Consider the following 19,382-nt stretch of genomic DNA (forward strand, 5'->3'; position numbering starts at 1 on the left):
ATGCTGCCCGCTTCTGTTTATAATGTCAACAGAAAGTGAGAACAGGCATTCTCATCGCACTTTTGTAGCCGGCATTGCAAGGTATTTACATGCCAGATATGCTAAACATTCATATGCCCCTTCATGCTTCGGCCATCATGCCAAAGGACATGCTTCCAGGCTGATGACTCTCGTTAAAAAAAATGTGTTAATTAAATTTTTGACTCCTTGGGGGAGCATGGTATGTCACCTTCTCTGTTTTACCTGCATTCTGCCATATATTCCGTGTTACAGCAGTCTCAGATGATCCAGCACATGCTTTTCGTTTTAAGAACCACTTTCACAAAAAGCAAAGAAGATACCAATGTGATATTTCTAAAGATAGCTACAGCACTTGACCCAAGATTTAAGAATCTGAAGTGTCTTCCAAAATCTGAGAGGGGTGAGGTGTGGAGCATGCTTTCAGAAGTTTTAAAAGAGCAACACTCTGATGCAGAAACTACAGAACCTGAACCACCAAAGAAGAAATTCAACCTTCTGCTGGTGGCATCTGCCTCAGATGATGGAAGTGAACATGCGTCACTCTGCGCTGCTTGGATTGTTACCAAGCAGAACCCATCGTCAACATGGACGCATATCATCTGAAATGGCGGTTGAGGCATTAAGGGACATACCAATCTTTCACGCATCTGGCATGTAAATATCTTGTGATGCCAGCTACAACAGTGCCACACGAACACCTATTCTCAATTTCAGGTGATGTAAACAAGAAGCAGGCAGCATTACCTCCCTGCAATGTAAACAAACTTGTTTGTCTGAGCAACTGGCTGAAGTAGGACTGAGTGGACTTGTATGCTTTAAAGTTTTACATTGTTTTATTTTTGAATGCAGGTTTTTTTGGTACAGAATTCTACATTTGTAAGTTCAGCTTCCATAATAAAGAGACTGCAGTACAGTACTTGTATTAGGTGAATTAAAAAATGCTATTTATTTTGCTTTTTACAGCGCAAATATTTGTAATAAAAAATAAAGTGAGCACTGTACACTTTGTAGTCTGTATTGAAATGGAAATCAGTATATTTGAAAATGTTGAAAATATCCAAAACTATTTAAATAAATGGTATTCTATTATTTTTAACAGCACGATTAATCGTGATTAATTTTTTTAATTACTTGACAGCCCTAATTTAATGATAGGCAACAATACTTTAGAGCAAACATCATAGGCAAACTTTCAGTAAAGGAGCACTGCTGTGTAATTTTAAAATAGATTTAATTATGTGACCTCTTTTGTTTGTCATAGCCTCTAAGAAGTAGTTTAAAATAGTTAATGCATGGTTGCAATGAAGTGTCCAGGAAGTTACTAGGACTGGCAGAGACATGGTATGAGGTATTTTAAAAGTCAGAAGTTTTACTGACCAAATGCTTACCACAGCAAGGAATTAATTTGTTACACACTGGAAATTAAGTTCCAGAGAAAGAGGATTAACTAATATTACTAGTAGAGAATGTGGACTAACTCACCAGTCCCGGTACCACAGAACACTCTCCATCCTCTGGATTTCAAGTCCCCTTTTTTCAGGGCTTCAGAGTTTTATTTCTTCAAAATAAAGCTATTTAACACTAGCTCAGCATCTCTATCATATCCTTCTCATTCCCTGTGGTTCTTAAACTCCACAGGCCCTCTCTCTGGAAGTCAGCATGAGCCTTTCTGCTGCCTTCTCTTTTCTAGCCTGCAGGATTATACTCTGCAGGCCATCCTGAGTCATATATAAACTGGACTCTTTCACTTGACCCTGCAGAAGCCTTCCTACTCCCTGCAGCACTCATTCGCTCACTGTTAAATGAGAGCCTCCCTGTAGATCTCACCTGTTTCCAGCTCCTCCTGCTGAGCTGGGAGCACTCCTTTATATCTCCCCAGAAAGCAAGCAATCAGGAGACTCAGTCTCATGATCCCTTCCTTGCTGGGGCTGATAAATACAACCTGCAACCTATCAGTCCCAAACACTGGTTCTTAAAGCGGTTCTGCCTCAAAACAAGGCCAGCCGGTTCCAGCCCCTACAGCCCTTAATGAAACAAACCATCCTATTACACAGATATAGGGCCAAATTCTCTGCTAGTGTAAAATGAGGGTAGGACCATAGAGTTAAATGAAGTTTTGCATATTTACACCAGAGAATTTGGCTCATAATCTTGGAGCAATAAACTATGGTATGATTTTCTGATTGTAACATAGACGATAGATGAAATAATATACATGAATAAATCAAGAATTGTCAGAGGTACCAGATCATTGTTTGTGAGTTTGTGGATTTACCTATCATGCTGAAATCCTTTACTCTTCTTGTTACTCATTTTTCAAAATTTTTCAATTTTTGGTTCCTATCCCTTAAATAGATCACACACAAACATTAAACTTCACTCTTCAGGGAGTCCCTAATAAGCAGACATATTTTCATAGGTTTAAAGAAGCGAACATGGAAGTTATGGAAGTATTTAAAAGGTATGATTATGAGAATACAAACGCACACAGATGCTTAAAAATAATATGTATATTTTAAGCAAATACACATCTATATTTTGAAGTGTACAGAATATACAGGATAGAAGCATATAATACTCATCAGTTTGATAGTACATGAACAATCTGACGTTGGAATAATATATAAGCATCATTTTATGCATGCTTTGCAAAAGGCACATAGCTCCAGAGGCAATTTATGAGCATGTATAAGCAACATGGAGAGAATGACTGGCAGGAGATACCACTTGGGGTATAGTTGGATGTGGTCTGGAAAGAACAGAAGAGGGAAAGCCACATGGGAGATATGTGGTCCTATATGGGAAGCAGGAGGAAAGAAGTCACGTACAAAGGAAAGAGGCTGTCTGAGAAAAAAAAATGGGATACATTCCTGAAAGCCTTGCAAGATTCGAGGCTTAGAATCTCCAGGCAGCTTTCAAGAAGTCTCCAGGGATTTTTCTCCTGGAGTAATTCTGAAACCTTTTATACAAACTAAAAGAAATTCCCAGGCAGGATAAACACTTCACTAATCAGGAGTTATGGCTGAAGGAATCTATAAATCACTTAACTTCAGCCAAAATACCCAGGAGAACATTGTATTTTTCTGAAAACAGACAAATTAAAATTCCTTGAAATCAGAAGTAAAGGTACACTTTCTTTTGAATGTTCTGAGCTTTTCTATTATGGTGATGAAGGTAATATTCACTCAATAACCTTCTCTCTGTCCCCACAGAAGGTCATTACAATTAAGAGTAAGGTCTAGGGTTAGGGTTTGATTGTTGTAAGGGTGGCATTATGGGTGCAGACTTAAGGTTGCCTGAGTAAAAGCCTCAGCTAAAGTATCAGGATAGTGTGTGCACTTTGTCTCTTTGGAGGCAGCGAACTTAACATCTGATGAGAGGGACTGGAAACTGCAGGGAAAATGCACTGGGGAAGCCTTGGGACTGTAATGGCTGTTGGTGTCATTCTGCAAGGAGTAACCAGGAAGACAGGGTGAGGCCATTGTACTGTGAGCAGGACGCTGATGTCAGGTCTATGAGAAAAAGCTTCACAACACATCAGCACCCAGGGTTACAGAGGAGGAAGAGATACAACCCCTTTGTTGTTTGTGGTTTTATATGAAAAATCTTGAGGACATTTCAAATTTGTTTTGAGAGCTTAAGCTGTGTGACTAAAGAACTATGATTTCCAGCTATTTGACAAAACTTTCTACCTGTTGCTGAACCCTTCTAGTATAAGCATGGTCATCTGTGCTAACCAAGTACCTTCCAACAATTGCATTTTTCTCAATGGAACATGGAAAAATAACAGTAGCAATGAAATTCCAGCTGGAAAGTTGTTAAAATATTATAGTTTCAAAATTGTTTCCTTAACCCTCAATTTCTCTTCCATTTGAAGACGAGACTTTCCTTTAAACTTTCCATTAGAGCTTCATAATTCTCTTAATTATTCTTAACAACACAACAATAATCTGGCAACAGATTATTGATGGCACTCACCAATTGTTTGGGGAACTCTCTAATGAAGATCCTTGTTAATAATAATGGCTAGGGCTACTTTTTTATAAATAGGAGCACTGAGAAATTAGTGCACAGCAGGCATCTGATTAAAAATGCTGAAAAATTTGTTTACACATAATAAATATTTGGGTGCTTTATTGACGTTCTGATCTGAAGACCTGTATAGTTCTTTTCTAAATAGCAATTGCTTACAACACTGTATTGTACTTAAAAATGAAGAGATATTATTAATTTCTTTTCATCCAAGTTAAGAATACAAGATAAATATTTTCAAACCAAGCAGGCATTTGTGTATTAAATATAGTTTGTATCTTTAAAGCTAATGGTTAAACAAAAGTAAAACTGAATACAGTATAATATAGAATAATGCCAGGGTGCTACCAAGAAATTTGATTTGTCATTTATCTCATCCTACACGGCAATAACTCTGACTATCAGCATTACAGCTCCAACAAAGAGAAAATGGAAAACAAGATCTGTCAGCCAACTCCCGCAGTCCTGCTCTTCAGAGAAACTTCCAACTCAAGAAATAGGCTACAGAATAAGTAAAGAGATGAATAAATTGGCTATTCTAAGCAACATTGCTTGAGGGGATACGGAAAAGAATGCAGGCTAGAAGAGAGCCACAATAAACTGGATAATCTGTGAGTGTCCCTTGTCACACTGCCCTTTCCATGTGATCAGCTGAAAGCACTGACTATCAGAAGCGTAGCGATTAATAAACGCTCTAGTAAAGCAGCTTCAGTGTAGCTTGCATGACAGTTCTTCTGACTTCAGAGTCTACTACAGGTCCAACTGACAATAACAAATAAATGTGTTGGGGGAGGACCAGGTATACAGATCAGGGAGGCCAGTGCCTCATCCCTCCAAGCACAAGGTTGACATGCTGCTGTATAGGAGGAGTAACATTTGTAAGGATGCAGATGCAACCTTTGGGTAGTCTTAAACCAACTGGATGCAATCTTTTATTTAGCAGACAATGGAAGCACTGCATGCTGTTTTCGATTGCTGGAAGCAGATGAAAACCAGCACATGTTCTCTAACTGGTTGTGCATGAAGGGGTAAAATTTAATCAGTCACATTATGTACAGAACAGAAAACTTTTCCCCCTGTGAGGGAGAAGGCACTAGGCCTAGGGTCAATAGAACAATTGTTTAATTAATACAAAAGTCTATTGCCCTTTAGAATAAACTCTGGGGGACAATGAAATATTGTTTGATCCAGAAAAAATCTGAAGACAGGGAGGTGATATAAAGGAAGGAACTCAAGCTAAAGTCCCGGCAACTAAACACACATCTTTGAAAGTGACATTCTTGAGGGGGAAAATTTCCCTTATGTTCAAATATGGGATCCATAACCACATTGAAAACTTACAAAAGGGATCACTGTGGAATAGTTTGCTGGTGTTTTACTGAATATAATCATTGACATGTGAAAGGATGAATCCAGTATCTCTAACCTAGATATGAGAAACTGCCAAAGCGTATAGATAATTCACCTTGCAGCCTTTCTTACATTCTGCCAGTATCACTCAAGGATATGTTTAAGGGAGCAGGAGAAAATGTCAATGTTCTTCTCTTGCCCCACCCTGAGAGAAGATATCCCACATCTTGGAGAAAGTATTGGATGCAGACTTCTTCCTACTCTTCCCAACAAATGGCTGGCCTACACTGGGAACTTAAATCAGCAGAGCTACATCTCTCCAGGGCATGAAAAATCCACACCCCTGAGGGAAAGGTTATGATCTGCTGAAAGCCACGGTTTCTAGCTAAATATGTATATCATTAATGCATATGAAGTTATGAGAATTGTATTGTACGATTGTCACTAAAATATGCTGTGGGTTTGGGAAGCACCCAGATACTAGGTTCCCTAAGACAATAAATCAGGGAGATAACCAACTCCCAGGTGGGTGTCGAACAACCATCAGCCATTGTCTAGCAAGGGTGATACAATGCAATGACTCACTTGCACAAGGCCACATCAGGGGAATTGCTCAACCTCGCCTGGTGACTCAGCAATGCCCACCAGACATGCCTGGATTTGTGTTCTCCAAGCACATGGACTAAGGATATAAAACAGAATACAGTGCCCCCATGCTGGGCCTTTTCTCCTCCCCCCATGACCTATGCTGCAAGCAACAAGGACGCTCAGAAGACTGATGATTTCAACAGAGGAGACTGGCCCAGGTTTAAGAGACAAACCTATACATTAAGGACTGTAAGATCCAGTGGGATGAGAACATTGCTTGATCTAAATACTGTCTAGTGTGATAAGGTTTAAGGTTTAGACTGCATGCATATATTTTATTTTATTTGGTAACCACTCTGACTTTTTGCTTATCACTTAAAATCACTTAAATTCTATCTTTTGTAATTAATTAACTTAGTTTACTGTTTATCTTTACCAGTGAGTTTGCCTGAAGTGCTTGGTAAATTTGCTCAGGTTTACAAAGGCTGGTGTATATCCACTTTCCATTGATGAAGTGGTGAACCAATTAATAAACTTGCATTGCTCAAGAAAGGGTCTTGAGCAGTGCAAAACGGTATACTCCTGATGTGCAAGGCTGGGAGCTGGAGGGCAGCTGGCTGGCACCTTTCTCTGTGTGATTCATGAGTGGCTCTGTGAGCATTCATGCAATCTAACTGGGTGTGCGGCTCTACATGTGGTTGTGCTGAGTGAAACAGCACCTGGACAGATTTGCTGCTTGTCAAAGTATTGTGAGAGACAGCCAAGGCTGGAAAGTTAAGGGGGCACAGCGGTCCCACAGTCTCAGGCTGTACTCTGGGGATCACGCCACACCAACACAGCCTGATTGTCACACCAGACTGCAATGTTGTGGGTAGTTCCCAAGATAGAGGAAAATAGAAAATAGAAAACACACATTCTTAATAAACTTCTCTATAAATGAACCAGACAACCTAAACCTGTAAAAGGTCTTATCTGAACGAACACCATTCCAAAGTATCCTCTTTTCACATTAGGTTCATTAATGTTGCCGAACATAATGGGCTTTCAAATTGTCACAATTTTCCATCTAATGACACCAGCTTCCAGCTCATGAAAAGGAGTTATACAGAGAGTAAACCTTGGAAAACTATTATTAAAAATTTTTATTCAATCTTTCTGCACAATATATTTTTAACAATGCTTCTAAGTGAAAAAGATTACTTTATCAACATGACACCTTGATTGTATATATCGGCTACATATTAAATAAAGAATGACAAGTAATTTATACTAGGACAATCATGCTTTCCCACATAAAATTCGGCAAGAGAGCAAAATCCCCAAGTTTACATCTATTCAGCATGCAATGTTTGCATATCTATGGGGTGAGCAGAAGTCATGGCCCTCTAAGCCCCACTGCTATCCCAGTATCTGCAAAATCCTACAGATCACAAGACATCAGCAGAAAGCAAGGAGATTGATACAAAGAACAAAGTATTTTGCTCCCTGGTACAATGGCTCCATCTCTAATACCACTATGTGTGTCTTATCCTGAATCTGAGAGGGTTTTCCAGTAGGGACAGAGCCACAGGAATTAATGCTTACAAGATCTACATTTATCTTAATTCGTTTTTCCAAGGGGTAATGCCACACAGTGTATCAGTCCCATAGCAGTGTCCCTCAAAACCCTTTTAACCCTGACAGATTTTGTAAAGGACATTCTTACACAAAGTAAGAGGTGGATGAATGTAGATATCACCTCCCCCACACCCCCAAAGTCACTGAAAATCTGTTGAGGATGTTCAGCTACTTTCATCCCCTTCCCTGCAAAACCAAGTAACAGAAATACAAGTTACAATGCAATTTGTATGGTCTATTGCATCATTCATAACTATAAAAAGGACAATAAATTATGTTAGAACTGGCCATCTTCCATGGCTAACCAGCAAAAAATCCCAGTTGGGATCCAGTGACTCTCTGCAGGCATCCCACAAAGCTAATCAGGTGCTCAAAGGCAAATGTAAACCAGCTCTTCTTTAGCAATCTGCAATGAATCTGTTAATCAAGGGAAACAGGAACAGGTTTTCATTGTTCCTTATGCATTGGGGAAGGGATAGCTCAGTGGCTTGAGCATTGGCCTGCTAAACACAGGGGTATGAGTTCAATCCTAGAGGGTGCCATTTAGGGATCCATAGCAAAAAATGGGGATTGGTCCTGCTTTGAGCAGGGGGTTGGACTAGATGACCTCCTGAGGTCCCTTTCAACCCTGATATTCTATGAATATCTATGAATATCTATGTAATGTACATATTGGGTGAAGAGAATCTCAGCTCATGTCTGTTCTCTGGCTGAGAAGAGGGGATTTAAATCCAGATTTATGATAGTTTGGATTAATGACAAAGTTTGATTTTTTTTCCTGTGAAGTAAGAAAATGAAAAGATCTATTAGATCACCTATACCTGTCCTGAGTACTTTGCCAAGCCTTTACCCCACAAGCCCAAAAGCCATAGTTCCAGTAATGAAGATCCCATTACTTCACAGGCCTTAGCTAAGTTTTGCCTCTGCAAATATTAACAGTTGCAAAGTCTTTGAATTTCAAGAAGCAATTAAAAAAAGTCCTTTCAAGCAAGTTACAAGCAGAAGAAAGATTGGAGCTCAAAATGTCAATATTTAAAACTTGTGGTGAAGGATATGCAAGTTCCATTTACCCACTTAGACAGTTTCTGATAGTGTCTGCTTATATGGGGAACTGTTGGAGAAAAATCATTTCCCCAGTATCCATCTTCCCAAGCTCTCTGGATCAAGCACTGAATCATAGATATGTGCTTGTACAGAACTTAGCACAACAGGACCAGAATTCTAGGGGCTTTGGACTTTATCACAATGCAAATATGTAAATAAATAAATAATAATGAATGGCAAGTGTTGGTCAGAGTTCTATACCGGGCTGGTATGTATTTGGATATCACCTAATATAAAGGTCTCCTGGATTGTGGACTAGGGAATGAAACATTGTCTCTCCATTTTTTTGGATTATAAAGCAGTTTTGCTCACATACCAAGAGAGGTCTGGTAGATGACATAACTGTTTTATATTTAGCATGGAAGTGCATACTAAGGAACTGTAAAAGAATCCCCACCTTCAGATAGTGACTACACGCTACCTTGCAGCAAACACCACTGGATTTCCTGGGATACGCTTTAAAGATGAGATAGAACTATGGTCTGGCTGTCATTTATTCAACAATCACCAGAGGATCTCCAGGACTTATTTCCAAGAGAGAAAATGTGATTTTTTTTTAAACTTTACCTAACAAGAAAACGCTGCACAAGTATTTTGGGCAAGGATTCACCAAGTTACTTAAAACCATGCCCAGTTTCGAGCATGTGAGGAGTCGCACAGATATCAACGAGACTCTTAACATATTTAAAGTTCAGCATATGCTTAAATACTTGCTCATTTGAGGCCTTAATTAAGAGGGATTTGAACTATATTTCAGACAATTAAAACAACTGGAATTACTTCTGGAATAATGAAAATAATGGGAAGGTTCCCTCCGCTGCCTTTTTTGCATTGATGGACTAAATTAACCTCTACTATGAGCTTTCTACTGGTCCAGTATGAATAGAATAACGTATATTTTAATGGTTAAATATGTGTGACTTTTATCTAATTTTTCCAATTAAAAATTTAATAAACGTTACTCCTAATTCATGACAATAGATATAACAGCTTCTAATAGCTCACTAACAACATAAAAAGATGTTGGCTGTATAAGTGAAACAATATCATTCCACAAATACATACAATATGTTAACTTTTAAAATATATTATCTGAATGCAAGATTTTAATAACTCATAACATTTAGCACTCACAAAGCACTTTGAAAATGTAAAGTTCCATACAAACATTAATTAATAAGGAAAAAAGCAATGATAATCTAAAACTGATCTTCAAAACGGATTAGCATTTTTCTAGTGTCGTGTAAATGATCATTTGACCAGCACTTGTGGACTCAGAAATATGTAGAATGCTTTCTCATCTGATTTAAACCAGAAATAATGGACTTTTTGAAAATGTATAACAAACTCTTTTGATAAAGTAGGCCAATCTACCTTAACCAAATTATTTGTACTTAGAAAAAAAAATCATTCAAATTTAGTTTAATCTACATAAATATATCTAAACATATTGAATGTGTGTGATGTAAAAGATGGAATCAGGTAAGAACGTGTCTGTTAATGCTGCCAATAGCACTAACAGTCCTGGAGGAGGCACGATCGAACAGATTCAGACCACCATCCTTTCCTGTACTGAGATGAGTGCATAACTTTGACTATAAGGATAAACAGGTGTACTAGTGGGCAGTTCCAAGGATGCTCTTCTCCAGTGTTCAGGGGCACCATGTCTTACGAAGTGATTATGCCTCCAGCTACTTATTGTAAGACATACCACCACCTGAGTGCCTAGGAAGTGTCCACTGCTATACTGGTGACTGACACAGTTTAATTATGATTTCAGTGGGACTGGTTATGGGAGTATCTGCTCATAAAAATAAATACTGTATGAAGGTCATAATCTGGTCCATAATATATTAAATCACACTGAAATGCGATGACTGTAACACTATAAAACATGAATGTCTGGTTTTTGAAAGGCCTTTGTTGTGCACAGGAGTATTAAATTATTTGAATTTTGTAAATCAGATTTTATTCTACAGTTTTATCAACTTCAATAAACAAGCTGTACAAATGCAAACATTTCATTCTCTATTTTTAGTGTATTTCAACAAATTAAAGACCTGCCTACTCTATTCTCCTGTAAAAGGGTTGGTTTCTTATTCTTCATACTGTCTCGGAACAGAAGAGCATTTCTTCTGCCCTGAAATTAAAAATATTTCTGTTGGAATTAAAAGTTTAAGGCAGTAAATGCTTTAAGCATCAAGATTATGGGAATTGCCTATAGTCTACATTTTTACTGAGATCGTAGGGAATTATAAAAAGAAAAGGAGTACTTGTGGCACCTTAGAGACTAACAAATTTATTAGAGCATAAGCTTTCATGAGCTACAGCTCACTTCATCGGATGCATTTGGTGGAAAAAACAGAGGGGAGATTGATATACACGCCTCTCCCCTCTGTTTTTTCCACCAAATGCATCCGATGAAGTGAGCTGTAGCTCACGAAAGCTTATGCTCTAATAAATTTGTTAGTCTCTAAGGTGCCACAAGTACTCCTTTTCTTTTTGCAAACTAATACAGAAGACCAACCAGACCTGGCTTTAACAACAACACTTATCTCTTTCTCTCTGCATATGTAAGAATGAAACAGCCATCTCTTATTGCAGGTCTTATTTATTTAAAAATATCCACTTGCTGCATAATTTAATAGGAACCACAAATTACTTGTGAGAGGATTGCATTAAGGTTTCACGTTTTATATTTCTACCCCCAAAGATATTGCTTATGACTATTTATAAAGTTTTAAAGTATTTATGGGAGATCACTTTTAAAAACCTCATAGTCTCTGGGTTTAGGATAAAATACAGTTGGTTGTGGATGAAGCATGACTTGTAGATCAAAACACCACTTTGTTAAATCCACAACTAAACTGATTAACTCATATAAAGTATTTTTAGGAGAAAATAATACAGGCTGACAAGTTGTGTATAACAAGTAACTTGTGTTAGACTGAAACTTGTTATACAAAGGATGGAATAACTGCCCAAATAACAGTGGTTAATCATGTAACAACAATAAATTAAGTCTTCTATCCTGCACTGAGAATCACGTGTATGCATCCTACACAACACCACTGATATACACAATTTTTTTTTCAGGGCTGTGCTCACACAGTTCTCAGAGCAGGACTAGAACCTACATCTGTTAATTTTATTAGCACTAACTGTTAGTGCTATATTCAAACATTATAATCTGGAGTACTTGGATGGGGAAAACCTATTGCTGTTAATGGTAATATCTGGAGAAAATGTGATGTTATTAATATATTTCATTATAAGCTCCCTCCATATTCAGTAGCTATGATTTGACAACCATTCTGGATTTTTACAAGCTTTCCCTTGGACATGAGTAGAAGAGTTGAGAATTTGCACTGAAGGGCCACAATATTCTACTTTCACACTCAGATTCGTACACTTACCTGGAAATAGGAAAAAGGATAAAAAAAATGTAGACTTCACCACTGCAAACATTTTATTAAGAGGCCTTACTACCAACAACAACCTTTTGGAAGTCCTGAGTTCAAGCTAGAGATGGTTTGGAATTTTCCGTTGAAGCTTTTTTTGGACAGAAAATCCATTTCCACAAAATGGAAAACCTCCCTGACATTTTTCAAATTTTCCATTGGCAAAATTTCATTTCAGTTCAAGTCAAACTGAAAATATTTCAATTTGTCATGCCAACCTGATTTTTTTTTTCAGGTCCGCTTGACATTGTGCGAGTTTGCTGGAGCTGCCACAATGCCTCATGGGAGCTGCAGTTCTAATATCTCATGACTGCATTCTTTCTTCTATAGGACAGTCTGCCTGGCAGGATACTACATTTCCAAGGATGCACCACAGTCTCCCCTCTAGTTGAACTAGTATGGTGAATCATGGGATTCAAGTGTCCACTGTGCATCATGAGAAAAGTACTCTGGCCTGGGAACTCAGCTCACAGAGAAGGATGGGAGCATGTGGAACCCCAACTACAGCAACCATGAGGCACTAAAGGCTCAAGTGGATGTGGATTAGTGCTGAATCAAACTGAAATTAAATGTTTTGAGTCCGTTCAACAAAGCAAAATGAAACATTTCAATTCAGCAATGTCAACATAAATATTCTGACATTTCAAAATCCAAATTTTTTGAACTTTATGTTCTGTGAAAAATGTCAGTATTTTGACTTTTTGTTTCAATTGGGACAAAATTTGAAACATACAAATTTTATACAGGATAAAGTTCTAGTTTTTAACCAGTTCTAATCCAAACACTTCCAGTGAAAAAAAGAAGACATATATTACACTCTCAAGTCAAAGCATTACATCTTACCTGCTTAGGAAGCCGGAAAAGAGAGTTTTTGTAGAATATATCTTTAGCCTGACTCCATGTTCCATCAATGATGATGATTGTGGATGGACTTGGGAAGATCAAAGCCACTTCTTCCAAATTAGCTGCTTCAGCTCCAGGATACAGAATTAGAGTATTAGAATTTCGGCACACAGCTGCTAATTCAGGATACCTACAACCATGAACAGAGAGAGGACGTTTTTGTTTGTTTTTCTGAAAGGGAAAATATATGTAATGTGTATCATGCCTCATTCCCATAGCTCTGCCAGTTTACTGACTCTTCAAATTCATCTTCTTCCAACTTCAACTATCCAACCCACTATACTCCCTTTTATAGCCTTCAATTCTGCTCCTTACTCAGGCAGAGGAATCCGCAGAGTACTAAGAGGTGCTACTTTACCATGAGCTTACAAAAGGCCTAGGGGCAAAATGTTCAGAAGTGACTACTAATTTTGGGTGTCCAACTTGAAAGTTTTAGCGTCTGATTTGGAGAGAAGCTGAGAACCCACAACTCTAACTGAAGTCAATGGAACTTAAGTACTTAGCATCTCTTTAAAAAAAAAATCAGAGTGGTCTTGGCATCTCAAGTTGGGCACCAACAGAGACGGAAAACTTAATGGACACTTGAAAATAATGGCCAAAAGATACCGACTCTGCAATACTCCCAGCTCCTGCCAGCCCAGTGAGCAAGACACAAGAACCAGGAACAGAGCTTTGATCTCCCATATGACAGCATATAATTTTCATTAGATACAGAGCTAAATTCAGTTTATTTGCTTTAGGGAAAGTTCATAGTCAAGCAGACATCACTGAATATTTTAATTATTTATTACGGATTTTAAAGTATTATTAGGTTTTTACAAATAATTAAAAAACATATATACAAAAGAGTTTCAGCATAAATAAAAAGCAAAGGACTACGAATACTTTCATCAGATTGAGGGTGAATACTTAATACAGAAAACATTTTCCATTATGTAAGTAAAAGCATTTCAAAATGTTTCCAGAAACAAAAATCCAAGTTTAATGCATATTTAATAGTATTACTAATAATGCAGGATTAAAGTTCCACGGCTAAGAACTGAAACATTAGGAAACGTGATAGTTACATTTGAACTCTGAACCTTGGTTTAGTTACATTATGAAAAGGAACTGTGAGATTCTATGTTAATTGTCTCAGTAGTTCCAGTGACTTGTTCAACATCAATGTAGAAAGATGGGAGGAGCGCAAAGAATCCCATCCAATTTGGAGGGAATATCTGGCACTGGGTGCCACTCAACATGAAGAGGCTTTGACCCAGAGAATGGAGCAAAGTGAGAAAGACGACAGCAGCATACTGTAGTCTTGGACTGTAACTCAGACAACACATGTGAAATTTATAACAAACTGTGTTGCTCCTGAATTGGGCTCGTTAGCCATAAGCGAATTCATCAGGCGCCTGATTAGACCTCTTATGCATATACCATGATCCAGTTTGGATTGACAGCTGACAATGAAAAATGGTTACAGTGACTTCACTTGACATCTGGTCCATTTAAATGAAAAAGATTATTTTTCTAAGTCCCACTTCCATAAATAAATCTTGGAATTTGAAAGTTAATTATTACTTATATAGTGTCGTAACTGGGCATGTTGCTTTACAGACAAATGAAAGACATTGTCCCTGCCCTAAGGAACTTACCATCTACAGACCTGATCCTACCAGATAGTGAGCCTCTAGAGATATTCAGCACCCATCACTTACATAGTGGGAGGGGGCTGAACAGCTCTCTGGAGGTGTTCAACACTTGCAGGTAATGGGCCAATCACACAACCACTACCAGACACTGTAGTTCTCACTACCATGAATGGCCTTATTGGAGGCATGCCCAGCACTAGCAAGATTTTCAGATAGACCTCATAAACATAGCATAGAAAGAGATGAGATCAACATAAACACAACCTGGTGGTTGGATTACAGAGGGACACGGTTAACACAAAATAAGTTTATGAGGTTGTATGTTTTTGTAACAAGTATATTTTAGTTCCATTTGTTTTTTATATTAATTTGGTGTAGATGTGCACGTCAGCTGGCCTTTTTCTTCTCATGCATCATCACTATTAAAATACACTTTGAGTGAGACTTACTAGGTGTACACCTCAATTGCACCTAACTATGCCTTTCTTTGATGTGGTGAAACTGAAAGAACTTGATTTACAGATTAAATTACAGTGTGTGGGTTTGGCAGTTAAAATACCCTCTTGCTTATAAACTGAACAAATATAATATGGAGTTGCTGAGACACAAATATGCACCTCAAACAATACCATTTTTAAAGCTACTTTACAGAAAGCAACATAACCTTTGGATCTGCCTCCTTGTGCAGAAGTATTACTATACAGTTTTTAATTATATGATGACATACTACTTCTCAAAATAATGCTATAGGACATGATTTTTCAAAAGGACTCAGCACACACAGGTAGACCCAGATGTTCATAATCGGAGTTGCTCTGTGGAACACTTTTGAAAGTCATGCCATTCATTTAGTTGCCCAAATGGAAGAAATTGGGTGAGGGACTCTTTGGAAAATTTGGTCCATATAAACATTCTACATTTCTTTCTAAAAGCTTAAACTACACATACAATACAATAAAATTTTTATTGTAATGATTATGTCCAAATGGATAGAGTTATGGTTAGGTATTCAACCTGCACCTTTGCATTTCCTTACGTTTAAATGCTAAGCTGTGTAACCTTAACAATGCCTTAATATAGTTTTTTTGTATTTCGTTTCTTTTCTTTTTACCTTTCTCTATTAAATTCATCATCAGAACAAAGAATAATGAACAGGTGATACAAAATAAAAAGAAAAAAGTATGTTTCATATTAAAAGTTAATTAAATGAAGGTTAAGCTGGTTACAAAATAGATAACTAAAATAATAATTTCTGCCCTTGTCTGTCATTGCTTGTATTAAGACATGAAAAGGTGTTTTTACATAGATTTCAGTTTGAAACATTATTGACTTTAAGACACTGTTGCACCAAGAAGCAGCAAGAAGATTAATTTCAGAGCAGACACCATACCGATGGCAGCCCTTTAGAAGCTGCCAACTCTCAAGAGGGAACTAAGCCATTTAAAAAAACAAACAACAAAAAACGGAATCTTCTAACCACCACCATTTATTCCCCAGATCAGAGTCAGACTTTTAAAGGTTTTACATCTCAGTGTCGGTCAGAAAAAAAAAAGCTGTATATGAAAAAAGTGATTTTCTTAAACAGCTCAGTTCCCTCCCGAGTACCACCTGCTTCAAAAAGGCTGCAAAAAAAGACTAGCAGCTACTCCAGTTCAAACTGAGTATAAAATAAAAGTTCCTATTGACTATAGGTACTGTACTTCCAGTATTTTCAAACTTGTCAGGATTTAGAATTACTTAATTTTTGTGCTCTTTTATAAACGTGATCATTAAAAAAGCTGACACAATTAAAGCATTTTAACCACAGAATTGCTGTGTACTAATTTCACTACTGTAATGCTTATCAGCTAATTAGATTCTTCAATTTTGTTCTGTTTTATCATGTAAATTTTAATGTGCCTCTAATAAGGATTATTCAAAACTTTACTTTGAATGGCCAATGGTCTCAGTCATACTCATATTTAAAATTACCAAACAAAACTTTAATATGATGCAATTATGGTTTAGCAGTGGTTAAGCCATAGGTAAGATTGTATCAGTGAATTGCGTTTAAGAAGAGACAAGATGGCAACATCTGCTAGCTGTTTTATTCAAAACTTATAAACTATAGTATAAGAAAGCTTCTAATTTTCTAAATAATTATAATTTCTAGGGCAGTAATATTTTAAAATATTGTTAGAATAAAAACAAATGGTTTTATAATTTGGGTCACTAGCATTTCTCTTTTTTTCAGAACCCTTTTGAAAAGATTACTAATGGATAGTCTACACTAAACTTACAATGTAGATGACTGTATATCATAGTTTATATAAATACCAGTTTTATATTTTCCCATTTTGGAATTTGAGAAAAATGATTATGCTTCATAAATTATTTGAGCTGTGCCAATTTGAAAGGGCCCATTAATTATATGATGGTGTTGTTTGCTAGGCACAGATCTATGTCCATACATTGCATCCAGTTTCAAATTACTACAGGCCCATTTACTCTAATGTAAATGTTGACTTCAGTGTCATCAATTTCAAGTGCCACATTTATGAATATCAACATTCTTTGCTAAGTAGCATCTTATGTCTTCATATATGACAAGGTTTGTCAAGTTGCAAAGGCTGTCTGTAGGCTAATGTCAACATTTCTCCACTCTGACCCCTCACTGCAGCTGCTGCATTCACCATATTGTTGCCATGCTTCATAAGGCAGCATATTATTTGCTTGCAATTTTTCATCTTCAATTTCAACAGTTTAAAAACTAGGAAAATTCATTTAATATTAGTTAAAGTTGCTCTGCTCTACTTACAACTTTTTCTCACATAATGAAAAACAAGTAAATTGTGGAGGCCAAAAACCATATTTTTGTTTCTCTATCTTCACAGATATCAAATTTATCAACTATTATTACCTTCCTTCCACAACACATTGTTAACACCCCCGGCTTCATCAACTACTATGTAGCCTTAAATCTGACATACATACATGAAGAATACATATGGTTATTAACATATTAACTTCCTTTTTTGAAGAACTGCAGCAGCAAGGCCAAGTAATCTGTCATCAGTGCAGTCTCCTTTGTACAACCAATGAACTGTTGCACAGAAATTAGCTACAGAGTAAGGGTGTAGAGTAAATTAGGATTGTGACTAGTTGAGTTACCTGATATCACAATGGTCTAGGATTCTTGCCATGGCACATAAACACACCTTGTCATGGCACAGATGTAATTTATCTGATTCATTAATGGCTGAGAACTTAAAACTGGACAGTAACAGACCACGAATCCCAGTGATGATTCAACCCTGTGATATTCTAAATAAAGAGCTTTCAATCATGCTTGTACCTGTTTCCATCACTTTACACTGGCTGAGACATTCCCAGCTTCAGAGCGACACACAGACAGGTGAAAATCCTGAAATGTTATTATATAGCTTATACAGTTAACTTGAAGATTGAAGATTTCTCTACAATTTTTATACCTATTTAAATAACACAGTAGAAAAATACCTTTAGTTAGCTGAAGTTAGTCCACTCTGAAGTTACACCAGACAGGTATGAAGGGTTTTAAACCAGTATCACTTGGTCGGTATTTGCCAAACACTCACTCCAAAACATAAGAAGAAGGGGGAGAAAGAGGTGGAGGGGGGCAAAGTAGCAGACCATGTTTAAAACTGCATAACAATGGAGAAAACATGGTCTTTTGGGCAGTCCTCATTATCTTATCCTTGTACAATACCTATATTCTATTGCAATAGGCATTTCAGAAGTGCTAACAGATATAAGGATTGACAGACAACGATGGATAAATAGGCGCATGTTCATTTTAAATGTATAATAGAATTGGAATCTGTAAAAGCAGAGCCAGTGCTAGGCATAAGCAGACTAAGCAATTGCTTAGGGCCCTAAGCAGCACAATGGTGCCCTCTATTAATTATTAGTATGAGCTGTGGAGGAAGCGGGCAAAAATACTCCTGCTTAGGGCCCCTGTCATAAATATAAAGGGAAGGGTAACCACCTTTCTGTATAAAGTGCTATAAAAATCCCTCCTGGCCAGAGGCAAAACACTTTCACCTGTAAAGGGTTAAGAAGCTAAAATAACCTCGCTAGCACCTGACCCAAAATGACCAATGAGGGGACAAGATACTTTCAAATTTGGAGGGGGGGAACAAAGGGTTCATCTGTCTGTGTGATGCTTTTGCCAGAAACAGATCAGGAATGCAGCCTTCCAACTCCTGTTAAGTTAGCAAGTAATCTAGCTAGAAATGAGTTAGATGTCCTTTTGTTTAATGGCTGGTAAAATAAGCTGTGCTGGATGTAATGTATATTCCTGTTTTTGTGTCTTTTTGTAACTTAAGGGATTCTCTATGTTTTGAATCTAATTACCCTGTAAGGTATTTACCATCCTGATTTTACAGAGGTGATTCTTTTACCTTTTCTTTAATTAAAATTCTTCTTTTAAGGACCTGATTGATTTTTCATTGTTCTTAAGATCCAAGGGTTTGGCTCTGTGTTCACCTGTACCAATTGGTGAGGATTATTATCAAGCCTTCCCCAGGAAAGGGGGTGTAGGGCTTGGGGGGATATTTTGGGGGAAGACGTCTCCATGTGGTCTCTTTCCCTGTTCTTTGTTTAAAACGCTTGGTGGTGGCAGCATATTGTTCAAGGACAAGGCAAAGTT

At 37.4% G+C, this 19,382-nt stretch overlaps 1 protein-coding gene across 8 annotated transcripts in view; it reads right to left on the reverse strand.

Annotated features, from left to right (window-relative positions):
• The window catches only part of DTWD2 (DTW domain containing 2), a 176,769-nt gene that overhangs the window by 69,821 nt on the left and 87,566 nt on the right, over positions 1–19,382 (reverse strand). For 6 of the 8 annotated variants that reach the window (XR_006281429.1, XR_006281427.1, XR_006281428.1 and 3 more), the window contains exon 4: positions 13,017–13,206. Coding sequence is in view for 4 of the 8 variants with exons in the window: in XM_038403661.2 (XP_038259589.2) it covers positions 13,017–13,206 (190 nt within the window). In the remaining 4 variants the exon portion in view is untranslated. Of the gene's footprint in view, positions 1–7,115; positions 8,026–9,886; positions 10,853–13,016; positions 13,207–19,382 lie in introns of those variants that run through there. The other 2 variants (XM_043514703.1, XM_043514704.1) reach the window with 2 other exon arrangements.

Source organism: Dermochelys coriacea, chromosome 5 (genome assembly GCF_009764565.3).
Source record: "Dermochelys coriacea isolate rDerCor1 chromosome 5, rDerCor1.pri.v4, whole genome shotgun sequence".
NCBI lineage: Eukaryota > Metazoa > Chordata > Testudines > Dermochelyidae > Dermochelys > Dermochelys coriacea.